Raw genomic sequence first — 25,423 nt, 5'->3', positions numbered from 1 at the left:
GTCTGTTATAAAGCTATTTTGTGGGGGGAAACTAATTTCTGATTCACTGGGCCTGGCTCCCTATTGGGTGGCCCTGTGCCCTCCAAGGCCCAGCCATAGCTGCACCCATGTCCAGTCATGTGAAATCCATAGATTAGGGCCACATTTATATATTTAAATGGACTTATTTCCTTTTATGAACTGTAACTCAGAAAAAATCTTTGAAATTGTTGAATTTATATATTTGTTCAGCATAGTTTGAGTAGTTTATCAGGCTGTTTTGTCATTTGGTCCATCTGCATAAAGCTGCAATTTGTTCATTTGTGAAAATGGGTCATATTTTATCCTGCACCTCAGAGTTCAGTGATGATTCAAGTGAATCAGTAGTGGGACTATTCAATTATTCAGAGGTGCAATTTTGGATTTAGAAGTGGGGGGGCATAACTTGGTGGGGGTTCTTGGGGTCCTCCCATTTTTGGGGGTGTCTAAAGCACATTTCCTTAATTTCTACACAATCAAAATATGGCCCATGACCCTTCTATCAGTCTCTATTTAGAACAACAAAAAGTCAACAAAAATGCCCACAGTCAACAAGCTAGGTAAGAGATTATTCAATTTGTTAAGTGATTTATAAGACTGAACCAGATCAATGATAATTCAATCATCAATATTGTGTTGCACCTTTAACCAATAGCCTAACATATTAACAACTGTTACAAATAAAGTACAAAGACTTAACTTTTGATTGTCTTTATTAAGACATCCTCTATATTCAATTTCAGCCAGACCACCCAGCCAGCCAGCCCGAGCTACCTGCACACCCGGACTGAGCAGGCCAGCAGCTAGGGATTGCCTAAATAGGTAACTTTGAAATGTTTTCAATAAAGACTCCTTTTGTCGTATAGTATTCCATATAAGGCATCCAGACCTTATGATAGTTGCACAGTATAAACACTAGCACATGCACTCTATACATTGTTATATGGCGGTGTTATGCATTTTGTATTGTAGATATGTAGTGGTGTAATAATATTACATTGTTTTATGTGTAATGTAAGTGCCTTAATGTGTTTGGACCCCAGAAAGAGTAGCTGCTGCCTTGGCAGCACCTAATGGGGATTCGTACTGAATACAAATACAAATCTTGTAATAAAACAAATCTAGTGTACATAACTTGACATTTCTTCCATACACTGTGAGAGGATAACCAACCTTCCAATTAATAGCAATCCATTTCTTAGCCACTATAAATGCTATGTTACAGTTTCTTCTGATAACAGTCTCCAGTATCAACATTTCCAAGCAAACAAAAACAGGAAGAAGGCAAAACCTGTAGACATGCTGAGATAAAATAACATATTATTTGCCAGAATTCAGTTGGCCTTCACAAGACCATAACATACAGTATGCAAATCTTTCCCTGTTTGTGCTTTACACATCCAGCAGAATAATAACATTTCTGGTAAGACGAGGGGCGGGGATGTGTGTCTATTTGTCAATAACTGCTGGTGCACGATGTCTAATATTAAAGAAATGTCAAGGTATTGCTCGCCTGAGGTAGAATACCTCATGATTATCTGTAGACCACACTATCTACCAAGAGAGTTCACATCTATATTATTCGTAGCCATCTATTAACCACCACAAACCGATGCTGCCACTAAGACTGCACTCAACGATCTGTATAAGGCCATAAGCAAAGAAGAAAATGCTCATCCAGAAGTGGCGCTCCTAGTGGCCGGGGACTTTAATGCAGGCAAACTTAAATCCGTTTTCCTAATTTATTCCAGCATGTCACATGCGCAATCACAGGTTTGAAAAAAACTAGACCACCTTTTCTCCACACACAGAGACGCATACAAAGCTCTCCCTCGCCCTCCATTTGGCAAATCTGACCATAATTCTATCCTCCTGATTCCTGCTTACAAGCAAAAACTAAAGGAGGAAGTACCAGTGACTCGCTCAATACGGAAGTGGTCAGATGACACGGATGCTACGCTACAGGACTGTTTTGTTAGCACAGACTGGAATATGTTCCGTGATTTATCCACATTGAGGAGTATACCACCTCAGTCACCAGCTTCATCAATAAGTGCATCGACAACATCGTCCCCACAGTGACCGTACTGACATTTCCCAACCAGAAGCCATGGATTACAGGCAACATCTGCACTGAGCTGCCACTTTCAAGGGGTCGGACACTAATCCGGATGCTTATAAGAAATCCCGCTATGCCCTCAGACGAACCCTCAAACAGGCAAAGCACCAATTCAGGACTAAGATTGAATCCTACTACACCAGCTCTGACACTCGTTGGATGTGGCAGGGCTTGAAAACTATTGCGGACTACAAAGGGAAACCCAGCCACGAGCTGCCCAGTGACGCGAGCCGACCAGACGAGCTAAATGCCTTTTATGCTCGCTTTGAGGCAAGCAACACTAAAGCATGCATGAGCTCACCAGCTGTTCCGGACAACTGTGTGATCACGCTCTCCGTAGCCAATGTGAGCAATACCTTTAAACAGGTCAACATTCACAAAGCCGCGGGGCCAGACATATTACCAGGATGTGTACTCAAAGCATGCGCGGACCAACTGGCAAGTGTCTTCACTGCCATTTTCAACCTCTCCCTGGCCGAATCTGTAATACCTACAGTACATGTTTCAAACAGACCATAGTCTCCCTGTGCCCAAGAAAGCGAAGGTAACCTGCCTAAATGATTACCGCCCTGTAGCACTCACGTCGGTAGTCATGAAGTACTTTGAAAGTCTGGTCATGGCTCACATCAACCCAACCATGCCAGAAACCCTAGACCCACTCCAATGGTCCATAAATGCAGTTGATAATGTGTAACGTAGTTAAGAACATATCGTAAGATCACTACACAGCTAGCTTGAAATGTTGAGGATGGAGCCTTCCAATCTGTAGTTTTTGGGTTGTCAAGAAAGGCAGTCACGTGTGCTGCGAAGCAGGGGATCGCTGGTTCAAGCCCCGTATGGGACAGTCAGACATTGGGGGAAGCTATTAGCAACAAACTGACTCCCGTTACACGAGCATAGAGGAAGCTTTTGGCAAGAATCAATATGTGCATAGCAACATCAATATTCATGCAAGTAGGAGGTAGTTGACAGTTAATATGTATGGAAGCCCATTCCTGTTGATACTATTTAAAGATTTTGAGATTTGTCAGTCAAAATCTCAAGATAGTATCTCGACATTTTTAGATAGTATCTCGAAATGTTTAGATACTATCTATCAGCTGTAGCCTACTGTAGTCTGGTCAACTGTAGCCTACTGATAACAACCACAGCTGCAGTAGCCTAGAGAAGCCTATGCACTCTTCTCTACAGGTGCATCAAAGCTGGGTCATCAGACTGTTAAATAGCCATCACTAGCCAGACTCCACCCAGTACCTTGCTCTGAACTTAGTCACTGTCCCTAGCAGGCTACCACCCGGTTAGTCAACCCTGCACCTTAGAGGTTGCTGCCCTATGTACATAGACAGGGAATCACTGATCATTTTAATAATGGAACACTGGTCACTTTAATAATGTTTACATACTGTTTTACTAATTTCATATGTATATCACAGGAGGTTGGTGGCACCTTAATTTGGGAGAAGGGGCTTGTGTTAATGACGGGAGTGGAATTAGTGGAATGGTATCAAATACAGCAAACACATGGATTCAAGGGGATTGATGCCATTCCATTTTCTCTGTTCTGGACATTATGATGAGCCGTTCTGCCCTCAGCAGCCTCCTGTGATGTATATACTGTATTCTACTGTAGTGTAGTCAATGCCACTCCGACATTGCTGATCCTTATATTTATATATTTCTTAATTCCATTCTTTTACTTTGAGATTTGTGTGTATTGTTGTGAATTGTTAGATATTACTGCACTGTTGGAGCTAGGAACACAAGCATGTCGCTACACAAGCATCTCGCTACACTCGCAATAACATCTGCTAAATATGTGTATGTGACCAATAACATTTGATTTTAACATCCTTAATATATAGACTAAGCCATGTACTGTATTTATAGCATAAAATATGCCAATTTATTTGTGTTAAAAGAAAATGCGAATGTGATCAAATGTTGTTAATATTCAAATTTCAGGTGGCTAGGTTACCTAGTACTTTTCAATACAAAATGATTGACTGGAATTAATCAATCAACATTAGTGATTAAATACTGTGTGAGTAACTTTTCAATTACAGATTTAAAGGCCTACGTGATGCAACCCTGCATAAAGCAAGCTTAGCCCTGTTGGCTCTATTGTACAAACGCAGTTGTCTCTTTGGCTCTTTGGCTGGGGGGCCCAGGACCGAGTTTGGGAAACCCTGCTCTAGGCTACCTGCAACTGTGGTTGTTATCAGTAGGCTACAGTTGATCAGACTGAAGCACAGATTAATTGTACACGATTTGACAAATCATGAGGCAAATCAGTCTAAACAACATTACTTTGTCCATATTTAATGGCTTTGTGTCAATATGTTTTATTACATCAAATCAAAACTGCTGGGGAAAATGCCAGCTCACCACACACTTGATAGCGGTCCCACTGTGCTGATCTCTGCAATGTCAACGTGGATAGATGGAAATCGCCACACAATGTTACAAATTAAGAAACATATCCTCTATGATCTACTATCTCAACATTTTGAGGTAGGTTAGTATCTAAAAAATGTTACTTGGGTATCTCAATGTTTACATTGGCTACTATCTCAACTTTTAGATAGTATTGACATTTAAAGGCCCAGTGCAGTCAAAAAACGTGATCGTCTTGTGCTTTATATATATTTCCACACTATGAGGTTGGAATAATATGTGAAATTGTGAGAATTATGATAATGACCTTTTAGTGTAAGAGCTGTTTGAAAAGACCACCTGAAATTTCTCCCTGTTTTGGTGGGATGGAGTTTTGGCCTGCCTGTTGACATCACCAGGTGGTAAATTAACAGACCAATAAGAAAGAGAGTTCCAAATCTCTCTGCCAATAACAGCTTGTTTTCAGTTTCCCCCTCCCCACTCAGACCCCTTCCAGAAAGTGATCTTTGCTAAGAAGCTATTTTTGTTTATTTTTGACCATTTTAATTGTAAACAATTACAGTAAGGTACTTAATTGTTATCCAAAAAATATTTGATTAATTGAGATATAAACTACTGCCTTGGAACTTTCAAAAAATGGTGGAGGAAATGGGTTTCCATATCCATATTATCTGCATTCATTTTGGAGTTTTGCCCTCTCTGTTTAAATCAATAGAGATGTAGCCTACCATAGCTGGCAACCGAGAGATGGGCATTGACATTTACTGCTGAATTATGACCCATTCCAATTGAAGACAGCATAGCCTACCGCAATCATTTATGAGCACGGTGTTTGGTCCTCCCACAATAGAACACGCACGGTAAATTCAGGGTTCCAGGGACGTTCACATTAGTGACAGGATGACGCGACGTGAACATCGTGCTCTCTCTCATCACTATGATTTTGGTTACGCGTCTGCGCGCGCCCTACATCAGCGGCCGGGCCACATAGCAATCAGGTTGGTAAAATGCAACTTTTAAGGATAGCTTTTGAAGGCAGCTATGGTGTTGTTGTTACCTTACGAGGGCCGACAATATGAGAAAATGACATATTTGATGGGTAACTAAACGGCAATGAGTAGGTTAACCGGGTGAAACGAGACTAGAAGCAAGACAATCATGAGCTCCTCTTTTCCCAAATCCGAATCCAAGACCTCATTGCTGAAATCTTCATCGGCAAGCGGAAGATCGACACACTTCCCTGAACGTACGACAGGAACCGACCGAAATCATCATCATCATCACCACCGTCCAGCTGCAAGTCAAGTGAGCAGCAATGCCGCAGAGGAGTCTTTCTGGTCGGCAGAGTGCGACGTTACTGCGAGGAGACCCCTGTGCCACCCCTCGCTCCTCGGTACCCGGAATAGGGCGACGACCCGAGCTAGTAAGAGCCAGCCCCACGCCCCACATGGCAACGTTCCCGCCGCCCACTCCCAGGATGACCCATCTGAGCAACATGGTGTGGTTCGAGGTGTGAGAGAACGCTGCAAGTCATCCAAGCATCACCGACACCACCGGAAAACGACCCGGGACGACCAGCCAGCTGCACAACACCACAGCCACACTCACCCTACCCGTTTAGACCCCAGAATAGGCATGCAGCCTCACTCAGACTGCAAAGACGACACCGCGCTCTTGTTTGAATCGAGGGACCATACAAGGGCCAGTTCGTCTGCTAGCGTGGATGCCAGCATCCCGTCCCCAGCTTCCTCCTCGCCTATCCCCGTATCCAGCCGATCCTCTCACCGCTCTCGAAGGTCCAGCGCAGCATCTTGTGAATCTGACTTTTTGCGGCCAATTCTCAACTCGGTTTTTGGACAGGTAAGAAAGACCCTTGCCTAAAACATAATACACATTAAATTGTTAATTAAAATAATTCCTTAATTATGAAAAATAGTAATTCACTTGCAATCACAAATTATAGGCTAAGCTTCTTCAAATAGTTTCATAATCAATAAGGCCTATTTAGCCTAGTAATATGTAGGCTATTTCTTAAGAGGGAGAAAGCCTACCATTATCAGAGTATTGATCTCAGCTAGAGGTAGTAGTCTGAATGTAATTGATAGTGCATGAAAACTATAGTATTTGAGGGTCACATTACTGTCTTGTAGTGGAATCATACAGCCATTGAATATGCCTGGCTCACTGAGCCCAGTAAATCAATGACATTATTAATGGATGAGCTTGTCTCTGAAAGCACAGAGGGCTTCAGTGTGTCTTCTTATTAGAGCTCCTATGTTAATGAACTGTGAAAAGGGAACCATATAGGCTGTCCTCATTGTACATTTCACATACAATTATCCAGAAATGTAATGGCCACATTTGGTGCGCAAATTGTTATCCTCACATGTACCATGATGTCACAGGTGATTTAGCCTTACGTTCCAGATTTCTCTGCCTCTGTAATATTCACAGCTACACACATTGCCATATAAAGCCATGTCTCGATTGATGGTTTCTCAGCATGGATGTACAGTAGTAGGCCTACACATTGGAATGAGAGAGGCAGAGGAGAGAGAGAGAGAGAGATACAGAGTAGAACGCTTCTGAAGTGTCCATTTGTATGACACTGAAATCAATGTGATTTGCATATTCATAAATACATTGATTTAAAAATATATAACTATCTTTTTTGTATTTTGCTGTTTGAAGGTAGCCTAGTTACGATGAAGGTAGCCTAGTCACGTTGAAGGTAGCCTAGTCACTTTGAAGTATCTCGTCACGATGAAAGGATGTTAGATGTTCCTCACAGATGTCACTGCGCTCCGAACAGGTGTTTTCCAAACATGTGCTGGATGTGTTTATAGATATTCAAATTATTGCCCAGAAATAAATAGCCAATTATTATTCATGCACAGAGCTTAATCTCCATAGTGACATAGGCCTTCACATAGTCGATTTACTGGTGTTTAGATATGCCTATCTATAGCTCAAGCAATTGTTTTAGGATGGTTGTGTAAATGTCAAAATATGTCAACTACCGTTGATGCTTATAAGCCACATGGAATACAGTAGTAACTAGAGGTCGACCGATTAATCCTAATGGCCAATTAATTAGGGCCGATTTCAAGTTTTCATAACAATCAAAAATCTGTGTTTTTTTACACCTTTATTTAACTAGGCAAGTCAGTTAAGAACACATTCTTATTTTCAAGGAACGGTGGGTTAACTGCCTTGTTCAGGGGCAGAACGACAGCTTTATACCTTGTCAGCTCGGGGATTCAATCTGGCAACCTTACGGTTAACTAGTCCAACGCTCTAACCACCTGATTACATTGCACTCCACGAGGAGCCTGCCTGTTACGCGAATGCAGTAAGAATCCAAGGTAAGTTGCTAGCTAGCATTAAACTTATCTTATAAAAACAATCAATCAATCAATCACAAGTTAACTACACATGGTTGTTGATATTACTAGTTTATCTAGCGTGTCCTGCGTTGCATATAATCGATGCGGTGGCATTCGCAAAAAAGGACTGTCGTTGTTCCAACGTTGCTCCAACGTGTACCTAACCATAAACATCAATGCCTTTCTTAAAATCAATACACAAGTATATATATTTTAAACCTGCATATTTAGTTAATATTGCCTGCTAACATGAATTTATTTTAACTAGCAAAAATGGTGTCACTTCTCCTGCAACAGAGTCAGGGTATATGCAGCAGTTTGGGCCGCCTAGCTCATTGCAAACTGTATGAAGACTATTTCTTCCTAACAAAGACAGCCAACTTCGCCAAACAGGGGATGATTTAACAAAAGCGCATTTGCGAAAAAAGCACAATCGTTGCACGACTGTACCTAACCATAAACATCAATGCCTTTCTTAAAATCAATACACAGAAGTATATATTTTTAAACCTGCATATTTAGCACAAATAAATCCAGGTTAGCAGGCAATATTAACCAGGTGAAATTGTGTAATTTCTCTTGCGTTCATTGCACGCAGAGTCAGGCTATATGCAACTGTTTGGGCCGCCTGGCTCATTGCGAACTAATTTGCCAGAAATGTACGTAATTATGACATAACATTGAAGGTTGTGCAATGTAAACAGGAATATTTAGACTTATGGATGCCACCCGTTAGATAAAATACGTAACGGTTCCGTATTTCACTGAAAGAATAAACATTTTGAATTCAAGATGATAGTTTCCGGATTCTACCATATTAATGACCTAAGGCTCGTATTTCTGTGTGTTATTATGTTATAATTAAGTCTATGATTTGATAGAGCAGTCTGACTGAGCGATGGTAGACACCAGCAGGCTCGTAAGCATTCATTCAAACAGCACTTTTGTGCGTTTTGCCAGCAGCTCGTCGCTGTGCTTCAAGCATTGTGCTGTTTATGACTTCAAGCCTATCAACTCCCGAGATTAGGCTGGTGTAACAAATGTGAAATGTCTAGCTAGTTAGCGGGGTGTGCACTAATAGCGTTTCAAACGTCACTCACTCTGAGACTTGGAGTAGTTGTTCCCCTTGCTCTGCATGGGTAACGCTGCTTCGAGGGTGGCTGTTGTCATTGTGTTCCTGGTTCGAGCCCAGGTAGGAGCGAGTAGAGGGACGGAAGCTATACTGTTACACTGGCAATACTAAAGTGCCTATAAGAACATCCAATAGTCAAAGGTATATGAAATACAAATTGTATAGAGAGAAATAGTCCTATAATTCCTATAATAACTACAACCTAAAACTTCTTACCTGGGAATATTGAAGACTCATGTTAAAAGGAACCACCAGCTTTCATATGTTCTCATGTTCTGAGCAAGGAACTTAAACGTTAGCTTTCTTACATGGCACATATTGCACTTTTACTTTCTTCTCCAACACTTTGTTTTTGCATTATTTCAACCAAATTGAACATGTTTGATTTTTTATTTGAGGCTAAATGTATTTTTATTCATATATTATATTAAGTTAAAATAAGTGTTCATTCAGTATCGTTGTAATTGTCATTATTACAAATAAATAAATAAAATTGTCCAATTTAATCGGTATCAGCTTTTTTTGGTCTTCCAATAATCAGTATCGGTATCGGCGTGGAAAATCATAATTGGTCTGTCACGCTCTGACCGTAGATATTATATTTTGGTTAGGTCAGGGCGTGACTAGGGTGGGTACGCTAGTTTTTGCATTGTCTAGGTTTTTTTGTATGTGTAAGGTTTTTGTAGGTCTAGGTGATTTGTATGTCTATGGTGGCCTGATATGGTTCCCAATCAGAGGCAGCTGTTTATCGTTGTCTCTGATTGGGGATCATGTTTAGGGAGCCATTTCCCTTTGGTGTTTGTGGGATCTTGTCTATGTGTAGTTGCCTGTCAGCACTCATTTGTATAGCTTCACATTTCGTTTTGTTATTTTGTTAGTTTGTTCAGTGTTTCATTCTTTAAATAAATAAGAATGTACGCATACCACGCTGCGCTTTGGTCCGATCCTTATAACGAACGTGACATGGTCGACCTCTAGTAGTAACTACATTCAGGCATTATAATGACACTTTACGCTAGAGGACACTGATAATGTATTAGTATTGCTCAAAATGAAACATGATTAGATCAGAAAACATTCCTATATTAGAGAATGATTTGTGTCCCTGCTCTGTAAACATAGTGGTGCTGACCCTTCTGCAGACTGGGGTACTTAGTGTTCATAAAGAGGAAGTTGGTATTGGTCTGTCATTGGGAGTGTGCGGCATCATGGAATGGGCTCTTGACTTTGTGGATCACTCTTGACTTGTATGGTGATGGTGTGTTGTGATATGCTATGCCTCATACTTTGGTTATAATCTATTCAATAAGTGTCCTGCGGATTAGGTGGAGCATATTATGTGTTCTCAATGTTTAATTAGTTTCCTTTTGTGTTTTTGCTGAGCGTTTGCAAACTGAAGCTTTGGTGCTCCTAACAATGAAGTCAGTGGGTCTTTGTGACAACCCTCAGCTCAGCAGTCAATCTATTTCCATATTTGTTTTTTCTCTCGTGTGTTTTCCCTGTCATCTGTGAGTCAGTCAGGAAGTGTGTGCCAGTGAAACATAAGCGCAATATGAATCAGCTCTTTATGACACGTTAATTGAGAGGTGGTGAGACACAGGGAGAAGCGTAACACATCTTCTATTAGATCCCAATGTAGCATGTGTTATAAGACACAATGTTTCTGAGACAAATAAAGCAGCCATCTCATTCTACCTAGTTGCTTTTTTTTCTTACAGACTACCGGTATAACAGAATGTTCCAAAATTAATCCAATGCTCCAATGTCCCCTCCCCTTCCATGACGTTCTCTGTTCATTTGGCTCTGTATCTGTTAGGTCAGTGTGACCTTGTCATTGTCTACAGAGTGGTGGAGCTGGGAGGGGGAGAGCCAGGTGACAGTTGAGCAGAAAAATGTATTCATCTCCGGTGTACCTGTATATATACAATTCGTTATTTACAGGCACAATTAAAGGAACTGTGTCATTTTATAGTCAGTTCCATCTAGAGTTTAAAACCAGGTGTGAAATTGAACAGAGTTTGATGTGTACTGTTTACATGTGGATGTGCATGCGTACACATTTGCATGATGCTAACATGATGTAAGCAAACCAAATAATGGCATTGATTGTCACGACTTCTACCGAAGTCGTTGCCCCTCCTTGTACGGGCGGTGCTCGGCGTTCGACGTCACCGGTCTTCTAGCCATCATTGATCCTTTTTTAATTTTCCATTGGTTTTGTCTTGTCTTCCCACACACCTGTTTTCAATCCCATTCATTACCTGTTGTGTATTTAACCCTCTGTTTCCCCTCATGTCTTTGTCAGAGATTGTTTTATTTGTCAGTGTAGTGTGATTGTTGTATAGGTGCGCGTCGGGTCCTCGTACCCCTGTTTGTTTGTTTGTGTACATTTAGTGTTATGGAGCATACTCCGTGGACTTTATTAAAAGACTCCATTTTACACTCCATTTGACTCTCCTGCGCCTGACTTCCCTGCCACCTATTACACCTATGCATGACACTGATCAGATGTGTGATGTGTTCTGAAGTTCACCATGACTCTGAGAAAGAGTGCTACATTAGCTAAATATGCTCCTACCAAGATTAATCATCACCTGAGAGAGAGAGAGTGTGAGGGAGGAAGGTTATATCAGAGATTTTTTACAAATAACTTACACCATCTGCGTGTTTCACTGTCATCCAACGTGTCAGCCAATTCTCATTGCCTGTCTCCCAAAGTAGCTGCATATTTAACTGGTTTTACATTTATAGCCTATTGATGAACAATTTAAGGAAATGGCACAATAAATGAGTGCGGCATGTTGTATTTGTCTCACAGTGATAACTGTGATATCAATGGCAGTGCAACCAACCGTAGTGCAAATTGCCCCCTCTGATACGCCTGAAAGACAAAATTATTGAGGTGTAGCGATCTACTACTTTATTCATCAGTACTATAACAGTCAGGGATCATTTTCATGGCTTGGCAGTTGAGAGAAAGTGGAATTAAAAACACTCAATGGCACAGCAGTATATAATAATCCATTAATTAAACCATGAATTACTATTAGTCCCACCTAAACCTAAAAACATTGTTACAAATACTTTTGCCAATTTCCCTGCATATTATCCTCATTTTGTTATATATTTGCTTAACATTGTTGATGTTGTTTAGTCAAGCTTGCATTCTTTATATGTGCCAGAAAATGGTATCCTGCCGCTTTTAGACAGATGTGCCTTTTTTTAAACACCTGCTGCCCCCTAAATATCTCTGCACAACCTTCCTGCTGATTAGAATCCTGTATGTTTTTGTAGGTAATGGAATGTGTCATGTGTTTTGAGAGAGACGGAAGGAGACTATGTGGGTAAAGGATCGGCATCTTCTCTCTGCATTATTTGTTTCAGCTTGTGCATTTCATGGGAAAGTTGGATCTACCTCCCCCTTTCCCCCTTTTCCATCTCTTGTTCCCTCCCTCTTACTCCTTCTTCCTCTTACTTCTCCCTCCCTCCCTCCCTCCCTCCTCTTACTTCTCCCTCCCTCCCTCCCTCCCTACATGTACACTACTTTTCAAAAGTTTGGGGTCACTTAGAAATGTCCTTGTTTTTTAAAGAAAAGCTATTTTTTTGTCCATTAAAATAACATCAAATTGATCCGAAATACAGTGTAGACATTGTTAATGTTGTAAATGACTATTGTAGCTGGAAACGGCAGATTTTTTATGGAATATCTACACGTGTTCCAATGGCAAGTTGTGTTAGCTAATCCAAGTTTATCGTTTTAAAAGGCTAATTGATCATTAGAAAACCCTGTTAGCACAGCTGAAAACTGTGGTTCTGATTTTAAAGAAGCATTAAAACTGGCCTTCTTTAGACTAGTTGAGTATCTGGAGCATCAGCATTTGTGGGTTTGATTACAGGCTCAAAATGGCCAGAAACAAATAATGGTCTTCTGAAACTCGTCAGTCTATTCTTGTTCTGAGAAATGAAGGCTATTCCATGTGAGAAATTGCCAAGAAACAGAAGATCTCGTACAACGCTGTGTACTACTCCCTTCACAGAACAGCGCACACTGGCCCTAACCAGAATAGAAAGAGGAGTGGAAGGTGCACAACTGAGCAAGAGGAGAAGTACGTTAGAGTGTCCAGTTTGAGAAACAGATTCCCCACAAGTCCTCAACTGGCAGCTTCATTAAATAATACCCGCAAAACACCAGTCTCAACGTCAACAGTGAAGAGGTGACTCCGGGATGCTGGCCTTCTAGGCAGAGTTGCAAAGAAAAAGCCATATCTCAGACTGGCCAATAAAAATAAAAGATTAAGATGGGCAAAAGAAAACAGACACTGGACAGATGTAGATTGGGAAAAAGTGTTATAGACAGACTAATCTAAGTTTGAGGTGTTCGGATCACAAAGAAGAACATTCGTGAGACGCAGAAAAAATGAAAAGATGCTGGAGGAGTGCTTGACGCCATCTATCAAGCATGGTGGAGGCAATGTGATGGTCTGGGGGTGCTTTGGTGGTGGTAAAGTGGAAGATGTGTACAGGGTAAAAGGGATCTTGAAGAAGGAAGGCTATCATTCCATTTTGCAACGCCATGCCATGCCATACCCTGTGGATGGCACTTAATTGGAGCCAATTTCCTCCTACAACAGGACAATGACCCAAGCACAGCTCCAAACTATGCAATAACTTTTTAGGGAAGAAGCAGTCAGCTGGTATTCTGTCTATAATGGAGTGGCCAGCACAGTCACCGGATGTCAACCCTATTGAGCTGTTGTGGGAGCAGCTTGTCCGTATGGTACATAAGAAGTGCCAATCAAGCCATTCCAATTTGTGGGAGGTGCTTCAGGAAGCATGGGAGGAAATCTCTTCAGATTACCTCAACAAATTGATAACTAGAATGTCAAAGGTCTGCAAGGCTGTAATTGCTGCAAATTGAGGATTATTTGATGAAAGAGAAGTTTGAAGGACACAATTATTAATTCAATTAAAAATCATTATTTATAACCATGTCAACGTCTTGACTATATTTCCCATTCATTTTGCAACTCTGTTGATGTATGTTTTCATGGAAAACAAGGACATTTCTAATTGACCCCAAACTTTTGAATGGTAGTGTAGGTAGGGGTAAAGTGACTATGTATAGATAATAAACAGCGAGTAGCAGCAGCATGAAAAAAAAAATGAGGGGTCAATTCAATTAGTCTGGGTAGACATTTGATTAACTGTTCAGCAGTCTTGTGGCTTGAGGGTAGATGCTGTTAAGGAGCCATTTGGACCTAGACTTGGCGGTCCTGTACCGCTTAGCATGCGGTAGCAGAGAGAACAGTCTATGACTTGGGTGGCTGGAGTCTTTGACCATTTTTAGTGCCTCTGACACCACCTGGTATACAGGTCCTGCATATAGCAGGAAGCTTGGCCCCAGTGATGTATTGGGCTGTACACACTACCCTCTGTAGCGCATTGTGGTCAGATGCCGACCAGTTGCCATACCAGGCAGTGATGCAACCAGGTGTGCTCTTGATGGTGCAGCTGTAGAACCTTTTGAGGATCTGAGTACCCATGCCAAATCTTTTCTGTCTCCTGAGGGAGAATAGGCATTGTCGTGCACACTTCACGACTGTCTTGGTGTGTTTGGACCATGATAGTTTGTTGGTGATGTGGACACCAAGAATCTTGAAGCTCTCGACCTCTATCCACATGGCTCTACCTCAAACCTGTGTTAACTCTCCTCTCCTCCAAGCCCTCTCAGAAAGACCCTTGTGGTCTTTTTAAGTCTGGTGCAACCCCTTGTTTTCTACCATTGGGAACTGTGTAAAATCTCCTTTTAGAATCCTCTCCAAAAAGGTAAGGTTGTATTTAATGTGATTCACTGTAGCCAGGGTTGAGGAGTAATTGATTACATGTAATCAGTGACATGTAATCTGATGATAAAATACTGTAACTGTACGGATACGTTACCAGAAAAAAATATTGAAATCAGATTACATATACATTTGAAAAAGTAAATGATTACTTCTTGGATTACTTTTAAATTCAGAAAGGATGCTTGCGAGAAGAAAAAAAAACATTATGACACTTTTCTGTTTTATTAATGACATTCAATTCAGCATTGAAAAGTCAGAGACCGCAATGATGACACACCAAATGCATTTGATGGATCCTTTTTGTGTTCTTTGAATGCCTCTTAGGGGTAAAGTAGTCTGAAGTAATCAGATTACGTTACTGAGTTTTGGTAGTCCAAAAGTTACGTTACTGTTTACAATTTTGGACAGGTAACTAGTAACTAACAGATTACATTTACAAAGTTACCTACCCAACCCTGACTATAGCGCATGTGCTCTACCTCTGCAGCTGTCTATCCTCTATGTCTTGTGTCTGTTCCCATGTGCTGGACTATTTCACAATTTGTACAAAATGCTGTACAGAGATATGCTAATTGGAAAAGTGATTAAATGTGAAAGTTTTTTTTACTGCACCTAATTTGTAGAACTGCCTTTACTACTGTGTGGTGTATTTAGGAACATTCATATTTACAGTTGGAGTGTGAAACTGTTGCTCTGATGAGGAGACTTTATTTTGTTACTATCCACTGCTTATTGTGTTTTAATCTACCACCTGACAATTATGTCAAATATACAGTACCAGTCAAACGTTTGGACACACCTACTGATTCCAGGGATGTTCTTTATTTTTTACTATTTTCTACATTGTAGAATAATAGTGAAGACATCAAAGCTATGAAATCACACATATGGAATCATGTAGTAACCAAAAAAAGTGTTATAACAAATCAAAATATATTTTATATTTGAGATTCTTCAAAGTAGCCACCCTTTGCTTTGATGACAGCTTTGCACATTCTTGGCATCCTCTCAACCAGCTCAACCACCTGGAATGCATTTCAATTAACAGGTGTGCCTTGTTAAAAGTTAATTTGTGGAATTTCTTTCCTTCTTAATGCGCCAATCAGTTGTGTTGTGACAAGCTAGTGGTGGTATACAGAAGATAGCCCTATTTGGTATAAGACCAGAGCTGTACTCATACTAACCGCACTAACCATACTATTTGCGACGTAGTATGCTTATTGGTCATTGTATGGATATTGTTAGTATGCCAAAAGTTCACGGATGTCGTACTAAATTTGCCAAAATACGAAGTATACAAGCAGCGGACACTCAATCCATGCTTTAAGGGCCCATAATGCAATTCTTCAGAAAATGGACGTGGCTTCACATTTTTAGATTTGAAGAAAATGGTGGAAAATATGCAGCCAATGTCCGATGAGAGTGGTTACAAATGCATTGCTTTAACTAATTATGTCAAATTTTAAGAAAATGTTAAGCAATGTAATAAATAAATTACTTTTCAAATAAGTTAGGTTACACGTTATGTTGGCTGACAATTTGTTAGCTATGCTATCCTTATGAAACGCATAGCATTACAGAAGTATGTGCCGGTAGCTAGTTAGCTAGTTACCTAGTTGGCTAATACATCAAACTTGCCAAGCAGTATATTAACTATATGCTAAATAACTACCCAACATGTATTGACTTGATTATTCACGTAATTCTTAGCTAAGTGTTGTGCGTTCTCAATGGACATTGTTAATTCTGGCTATCTACTCCGATTTCATAGTGTGCCAGAGTCAGAGTGTCAGTAAAAGTTGCCAAAAAAAGAGTAATTAAATTGTATCCAGCAGCACAGTTACAGTCACCAACAATCTGGATAACATGAAAACACACTCGACATCATAAAATGTCTAGCTTGTCATTTGTTATGCAAACAAGCTAGCAAGAGGTTGCATAGCAACACCATCAACTTCCGGTTAACAGGCGAATCGCTAGTATGCTCAACTGAAACGATACTGTTCCTTTACAGTATACTAAAATGAAATAATAGTATATAGTATATACTCATTAAGTATGTTGTATACAGTATGTTATTATGGGTATTCAAACACCGCTCAAGACCATAGTTTGTCAAGAACAGCTCAAATAGGCAAAGAGAAACAATAGCCCATCATTACTTTAAGACATGAAGGTCAGTCAATCGGGAAGATTTCAAGAACTTTGGAAGTTTCTTCAAGTGCAGTCGCAAAAACCATCAAGCTTTATGATGAAACTGGCTCTCATGAGGATCGCCACAGGAAAGGAAGACCCAGAGTTACCTCTGCTGCAGAAGATAAGTTCAAATCAAAGTTTATTTGTCACATGTGCCGAATACAACAGGTGTAGACCTTACAGTGAAATGTTTACTTACAGGCTCTAACCAATAGTGCGGAAAAATAAAAAATAGTTTAAAAAAAGGTGTGTTTGTAGGTAAGTAAAGAAATAAAACAACAGTAAAAAGACATTTGAAAATAACAGTTGCAAGGCTATATACAGACACCTGTTAGTCAGGCTTATTGAGGTAGTATGTACATGTAGGTATGGTTTAAGTGACTATGCATATATGATGAACAGAGAGGGGTTGGCTGGTGGTGGGACACAATGCAGATAGCCCGGTTAGCCAATGTGCGGGAGCACTGGTTAGTCTGGCCAATTGAGGTAGTATGTACATGAATGTATAGTTAAAGTGACTATGCATATATGATAAACAGAGAGTATCAGCAGTGTAAAACAGGGGTTCACAGAATTCAAGTAACAGACACATCTCAACATCCACTGTTCAGAGGAGACTGTGTGAATCAGGCCTTTATGGTCGGATTGTTGGAAAGAAACGACTACTAAAGGACACCAATAATAAGAAGAGACTTGCTTGGGCCAAGAAACACGAGCATTGGACATTAGACCAGTGGAAATCTGTCCTTTGGTCTGATGAGTCCAAGTTTGAGATTTTTGGTTCCACCCGCCGTGTCTTTGTGAGACGCAGAGTAGATGAACGTATGATCTTTGCATGTGTGGTTCCCACGGTGAAGCATGGAGGAGTAGGTGTGATGGTGTGGGGGTACTTTGCTGGTGGTACTGTCAGTGATTTATTTAGAATTCAAGGCACACTTAACCAGCGTGGCTACTACAGCATTCTGCAGTGATACGTCATCCCATCTGGTTTGCGCTTGGGTGGGACTGTCATTTGTTTTTCAACAGGACAATGACGCAAAGCACACCTCCAGGCTGTGTAAGGGCTATTTGACCAAGCAGAGTGATGGAGTGCTGCATCAGATGACCTGACCTCCACAATCACCTGACCTCAACCCAATTGAGATGTTTTGGGATGAGTTGGACCGCAGTGTAAAGGAAAAGCAGACAACAAGTGCTCAGCATATGTGGGAACTCCTTCAAGACTGTTAGAAAAGCATTCCTCGTGAAGCTGGTTGAGAGAATGCCAAGAGTGTGCAAAGCTGTCATCAAGGAAAATGGTGGCTTCTTTGAAGAATATATAATATATTTTGACTTGTTTAACACTTTTTTCATTACTGAATGATTCCATATGTGTTATTTCATAGTATTCTACAATGCAGAAAATAGTAAAAATAAAGAAAAACCCTTGAATGAGTAGGTGTGTCCAAACTTTTGACTGGTACTGTATTACTAGAAGAAGAACAAGTCACTTGTCATTGATTTATTACATATACAGTAAAGTTCATAACAGTTTGTAGACTGTAGAGCTCTTCATCTGTGTAAATTAGTTTACAAAGCGATGAAGAGTATTTTTATACTGGTTGTCTACTCATGACAGGCCACGTTTTTGCAATTATATTTCACTCATGACAGCAAAACATTTTTGGGGACATCTACTACATCTACTACTTTCACAATGCCTCTTACCATGACTATTTATACCTATGGCCTGCCTCTTGAAACATGCTCCGACCATTTGTGCCAAGTGAAGTCTTTGGCACAAATGGTCGGTCTTGGGCATCAGTGTAGAATGATGGACATATCCAGGTTCTAGTTGCAGATCCAGGTTCTAGAAGCAGATCCAGGTTCTAGTAGAGGATTAAGAGTTAAATGGAATACACGTGTGAGTGCAGTCCTAGTTCACTGAAAGAAAGTATCTTCTCTTCCATCTATTCTCTGCCTTTCATCCACTATTCTCACCTTCCCCCATGTGTGTGCTTACTGTCGTTTTGACAGTGTATAGGTCTCAAGTGTCAGTCTACATGATGTGACCAGTAAACTGTTATGATGAAAGAATGGAAAGTTGTCCACACTTTTTTATTGATGTGGATATAAAGTCCCTCCACCCCTCTCTTTTACGCCGTCTCTCTCTCTCTCTCTCTCTCTCCCTCTCTCTGTCTCAAACACACACACACTAAAACATTCACATTTAGAACACATTTAGAACACATTTTACTGACAGCAAGTGTGACGTTACTGATAACAAGCACTGTAAAAGTCTCCACTGATGTGCCAACAAGCTTGCTAACACACCCCCATCCCGCTGGCAGCATTAGCAGATCTACTATAACTATTGCAATCAGTCGTGTTTGCTGTGTGAAAGGTTTATGTAAAAAAAAATCACTTTAATAAATTAGGAAGTGGGAGTAGGATGAATGGGAGTAATTTATTAAACAGGAGAGGGCTTTTGGGTGTTAAAGCTGTTGATAATTCCTGCTAGACTAGCATAAAGGAAATTTGATAAAAAAGTAGCAAGCAGCACAAGCTACTGACTGATAAGTATTACAACATGACTGCAACATGACATAATTAACAGGTCAAAGGTAGGGTCCTAAACACATTGAGCAGGTCGTTCATATGAAAGGATATTATGCACTACAGCCCTTACAATGTTTGTTTTTTCTATCAGATTTATTTGACAAGGCATGTTTCTGCCCCTGAACAGGCAGTTAACCCACTGTTCCTAGGCCGTCATTGAAAATAAGAATTTGTTCTTAACTGACTTGCCTGGTTAAATAAAGGTAAAATGAAATGTAGATTTTTGAGAAATTAGAGACTCACTGACGCTATACACGTCAAATTGACTTACTACTCCCTCTCAGCTCTACCTCTGAGTTCATTCTGTCCCGAAGCTGCTGTTGACTACGCGTCTCTAACACTGTCTCTGTCCCCCTATACCCAAACCCCCCTGCCCCCCCTGGAAAGCTGGTCCAGGAAGACAGGAGGCAGTACAGAGGTGGTGCAGTCCTGTGATGAAAGGGGCCTCCCCATTTGAGGGGCCTATCAGGAGCCGCTCATAACCCTAGCACAAAACTGCGCTCTCATTCACAACATTATGGGGCCCACCTGCATCTTCCTGCTCAAGAGCCAGGCCGATATCAGGCAGGCTGTAAGTAAGTCTGGACACACACAAACACATATGCACTGAATATACCAAACATTAAGAACACCTTTCTAATTATGAGTTGCACCCCCTTTTGCCCTCAGAACAGCCTCAATTCGTCTGGCATGGACTCTACAAGCTGTCGAAAGCATTCCACAAGGATGCTACCCCATATTGACTCCAATGCATCCCACAGTTGTGTCAAGTTGCCTGAATGTCCTTTGGGTGGTGGACCATTCTTGATACACATGGGAAACTGTTGAGCGTGAAAAACCCAGCAGCATTGCAGTTTCTTGACACAAACCTGTACGCCTGGCACCTACTACCAAACCCCGTTCAAAGGCACTTACATCTTTTGTGTTGCCCATTCACAGTATGAATGGCACACATACACAATCTATGTGTATTATCTCAAGGCTTAAAAATCCTTCTTTAACCTGTATCCTCCGCTTCATCTACACTGATTGATGTGGATTTAACAAGTGACATCAAAATGGGATCATAGCTTTCACCTGGATTCACCTGGTCAGTCTATGTCATGGAAAGAGCAGGTGTTCTTAATGCTTTGTGTGTGTGTGTGTGTGTGTGTGTGTGTGTAAATGTAACCAGACATGATGTGTTTGGCAGATAAACTACAAATATGTGGATGAGACCGCAAACAGGGACTTACCTACCTGGGGCTACTGTACTCCTTGGTCGACCCTCTTTCTTTTACATTATATGTTTGTGTTGTGACTGATGTCAAAAGAAACCCCTGCAGTTTGTTCCATTATTGGATTAATTTAGGATTCTGATGGCCGTTTGATGTTTAACCAAATGTATTTCTTCAGGCCACTGTGTTTACACTTCTCCCTGCAGATTAACCCCTAAGGGTTCTGGGATATGTCTCTCTCTCTCTGTCCTCTATATCCTTTAAAGGTTGCTTTCATTATAAGCAAGAGCTGAAAAAAAGAACATAGCTACATTCCTTGCAGACTGAAAGACATGCGTTTCCCGGTTGTGCTCTGTCTCTGATGACGCTGGGAACAGTCTGAATGGGAGTCATTAAGATGTTTGAAAGCATTCCAGTGACTATATAGCTATTGTCCCTTGCTTGAGTTCCACCAGAATAGATAGAGGATTATCATGGCCCAGACCGCAGATTCACCTTTTGAAGTTGCTATGTTCCTGGGATTGTTAACATCAGATAGTGTAGGAATATAATATGATGGACTTTGACAATTGTTATCTCTAAACAACTTAATAATCTTTATTTATTAATTGTTAATAACTTAATTTGATTTGAAGTTCTGATTACACTGACACTGTCTTCTTTGCCCCAATAGGACAGAGACCTGAGGCCAGAGGAGATTGATGGTAAGTTGTTTTTCATTAATGTTCCTGTGCTTGTCTCTGTAGTTGCGTCTCTGGTAGTGGCATGAGTTTTCAGATTACAGGAGAGTAATCTTTCTCTGTGTTCTCTCTGCAGAGTTGCGGGATGCTTTTAAGGAGTTTGATAAGGACAAAGATGGTTTCATCAGCTGTAAAGACCTGGGAAACTGTATGAGAACCATGGGATACATGCCTACTGAAATGGAGTTGATAGAACTGAGCCAACAGATCAACATGAATTGTAAGAGTGTGCCCTAGTCTAGATATTTGCAGTACAGGTGCATTACACCATGGTTTGCTAATCCCCCCCCCCCCTAACATGTTCTCCCTTGTCCCTTCTCTTTTTGGCAAGTGGGAGGTCATGTTGACTTTGAGGATTTTGTGGAGTTGATGGGCCCCAAACTTCTCGCTGAAACTGCAGATATGATTGGTGTAAAAGAACTGAGAGATGCCTTCAAAGAGGTGAGGAACTGGATTGCCAGAGAGAGGGAGGAGAGGGTGATTATGGAGAAAAGTAGTTCTATTGCCTGTCGGTCTAATATTTCATGCTCTGGATTATGAATGTGATCATTTGTTTTTTCCCTCATGAAGTTTGACACCAATGGTGATGGAGCGATAAGCACATCTGAGCTGAGAGAAGCCATGAGGAAGTTGCTGGGACAACAGGTGAGGTTACAGAATGAAGTCTGTCTGAGCGGCTTAATCGATGTATGCATCACTACTAAAAACTTTGTTTTACACACACGTATTCCTCCTTTGTTACTGGACTGTAGGTTGGCCACAAGGACTTAGAAGATATCCTGAGGGACATCGACTTGAATGGTGATGGGCATGTTGACTTTGAAGGTAAGCTGATGCAGAGTTTTTTTTATCTATACCAACAGAATAATAAAATCACAGACAATATTGTAATAGCTAGAGATTTTGCTATTCATGCTGTGTGCAAGCTAGTCTTCAGATAATGGGACAGGAGTGCTTCATAAACGCTTGATGTCAACTGGTCTTCCTTACTCTTCAATTTCATGATATTTCTTTCCTTTTATCCACTTTCTGGCAAAGCTTCAAATAGCTTTGACATTTGCAAACGGCCTGTTTCAACCATGTAAGGAAAGTGTGGTCTCCTCCTGTGTTTTCCTTATAACAGCGAGAACACAATCCCTATACCCCAATCCTTAAACTGGTAAATGCATTATGATACAGTATTCAATATGTCTGTCGGCTGCAGACAACTATGGGGCCCCACTGGTCACTGTGACTCAAATATAGACGTGCAGTAACATATGATACTGTTGACTTTCACACAGTCTGCATGTCCTATGCATATTTTAACACACACACACACACAGACTGAACTTCTAAAATTTGACAGGTCTTATCCTCTCTTTTCACAGAGTTTGTACGAATGATGTCCCGCTGAGAGGAGGAATGGTCGATATGGCTTCAAGTTAATTATTCTGAATGTGAACCTCAGCCCCTTTGTCATCATCATTGAATGAGCAAAACGGAGTAAATACTTGGACCTCTGAGCTATCTTTTCCTGAGAGAAACTGGAATTAAAGACCTTACCTCTAAGTAGAAATGGAAGACCACAGTACTGCTCAAAATAGTGTTCTTCCCTAAAAGCCCCACATTCCAACTTAGACAGGTTCTACTGTAGCTTACAGACTGACCTGCTAATGGTTTCCGCACTATTAACCCTCCACGAACTGTATACACTTGTGTGTAGCCTGCTGTTTAGGCAAGTTTTGTTTCTCAACCTTTAAATGGCAATATTACTTGTGACTACTGATATGTTCTTCAAGTTTGAGTAATAGAGTGAGAAAAGCAGAGTCTTATTTGTGTGTGTGTTTGTCACTGTGATCTTTTGTGAGGTGATCACTGTGTTTACCCAGCACCATAAAAGCACCAGATCCTCTCTAATGCACTGGGTTTATGGGACAAGCAAGAGCTAAGAGGACCTCAGCAAACAAGCTTTTCCCAGATCTGGAAAATAGTAGCTTTTCTTCACATTTGTGTGCAGTGCATAAACATGATGGTTTATGTGTACAGTATCTTGTCTGTCTGTCTGTCTGTCTGTCTGTCTGTCTGTCTGTCTGTCTGTCTGTCTGTACAGTTTGACAAATAAATAGCAGAGTCCTAGTTTGTCATTGTGCTGTTTTTATGCATGCCAGAGACAAACCTAATTTTAAATATAGTATTATCTGTATGGGTGTGACAGTAAATGTAATACATTGTCTAATGTATATAGTAGGCCACGCAATCTACTAAAAATAAATGTCTACTTGTGAACCTGTTTTTTTTTCCAGTGTTGCAATAAGTCCCAGGGAAATAGCTATATGGTGTGAAGCCAGGAAAGAAGAGACAGATTGAACTATTGCAATACCAGACAAACATGTAAAGGGCCCATACTAGGGGCTTCTGTGAAGTGAAGAAGTGTTTCACAAGGACATTGGACTGACACATCAAACCTTCCTTTTCATTTTTTGCATATGGATAAACAATACAGAGCAATAGGTCTAGACCATTCTGGGCTCAAACAATATCAACATTTAAGAAAATATTCAAATAGATATGGCTAAAGGCCGACCTTAACAGAACAGAAATTATTTGTAGACTTCAGTTACTAAAGAGACGTTTTCATGGTACCAGAACACAACAATGGTGCGCGAATGGCTGGCTGGAACAGAACAAGTTGTCATGGCAACTGTCTCGCTCCTCCACCTGGATCCGCAGGAGCGGCGCAACATCTCTCTTCTTTGTTCCCTACCGTCTGTCTGGACAGGACCCAAAATCCGCACGGGCTCCATCGTGTGGTAAATGTCTAGAATACATTTTGTTTTGAGTTCTTGATGTTCTCAATTTTCGAAACTAAAGAGATGCACGAGATAAAACTGTCTCATCGTTAGCATACAGCTAGCTACACAGCACTTTAAAAAAAAAAGTCAGGTGCAGGTTTCTTTCATCATAGTGTTCGCTGTATGCATATTGTGTTTGAATTGTGTTGTGTGTATTGCTGAATTGTCATCTGTTGATATGATTATGTAGGCTACAGGTTGTGTTTTGCTAGTGACAACATATCGGCTGATCGGTTGATCAAAACCCAGGGCACAGTTTCTAAACCAGTGGTCACCAATTGTTCAATCGCCGCAGACCAGGGAGATTTGTGGCTAAATCGGGTGCCCCTACTCTGCTGGCCAATCGGATAGCTCACATCACCGTGCCTACAAGCTTCCAAGACAGGAAGACCCCGGCGACAGAAAAGTTTGATACTAGCCAACGTGAGAATTCATAACTTTTACAACCATGTTCAGATAAATACTTTTAAAGAATACAGTTGCTGTTTATATGAGTGAGTTAATGACAAAGTTTTGACTCTAGCCACAAAATTAAGGAAATTAGAAGGGGAGGCTAGAGTCAAATACTTTCTGTGGCACACATCAGAGTCATATACTTTCTATAGAACCAACTTCACGTTGGATAGGCAACCGGAATTAATCATTAATGTATGTGTTATATTAAATATAGACGAGGGAGTAAAATGTAGGCAAGCAATAAACATTTCAGAACAACTACTAGTCGAATAAGACATGGGAGAGATGACGAATTTTGGCAAATAAATGTATTTATAGACTAATACACTTGAAACAAATAGCCAAACCGAAAAATGCAGACATTACTAGTGCCTCCCCGGGATCAAACCGAGATTAATATATCAAATGAAACGCAGCCTACCATGATCAGAAAAATCCCATGTACATGTATGTAGGGGGTAAGTGACTGCATAGATAATGAACAGCG

General features: G+C 40.7%; 1 protein-coding gene across 1 annotated transcript; it reads left to right on the top strand.

The window, feature by feature from the left end:
* The first annotated feature begins 5,379 nt into the window (after nucleotides 1-5,379).
* LOC115111018 (calcium-binding protein 1-like) lies at nucleotides 5,380-23,891 on the top strand. The gene is made up of 7 exons (XM_029636905.2): nucleotides 5,380-6,391; nucleotides 21,580-21,610; nucleotides 21,723-21,866; nucleotides 21,978-22,087; nucleotides 22,217-22,291; nucleotides 22,399-22,471; nucleotides 23,017-23,891. The coding sequence occupies exons 1-7, from the start codon at nucleotides 5,690-5,692 to the stop codon at nucleotides 23,040-23,042; spliced, it is 1,161 nt and encodes a 386-aa protein (XP_029492765.1). The 5' UTR covers nucleotides 5,380-5,689; the 3' UTR covers nucleotides 23,043-23,891.
* Nucleotides 23,892-25,423: the final 1,532 nt, after the last annotated feature.

This window comes from Oncorhynchus nerka, linkage group LG27 (genome assembly GCF_034236695.1).
Source record: "Oncorhynchus nerka isolate Pitt River linkage group LG27, Oner_Uvic_2.0, whole genome shotgun sequence".
In the NCBI taxonomy this organism is placed as follows: domain Eukaryota; kingdom Metazoa; phylum Chordata; class Actinopteri; order Salmoniformes; family Salmonidae; genus Oncorhynchus; species Oncorhynchus nerka.
This window is presented reverse-complemented; position numbering and strand designations above follow the sequence as displayed.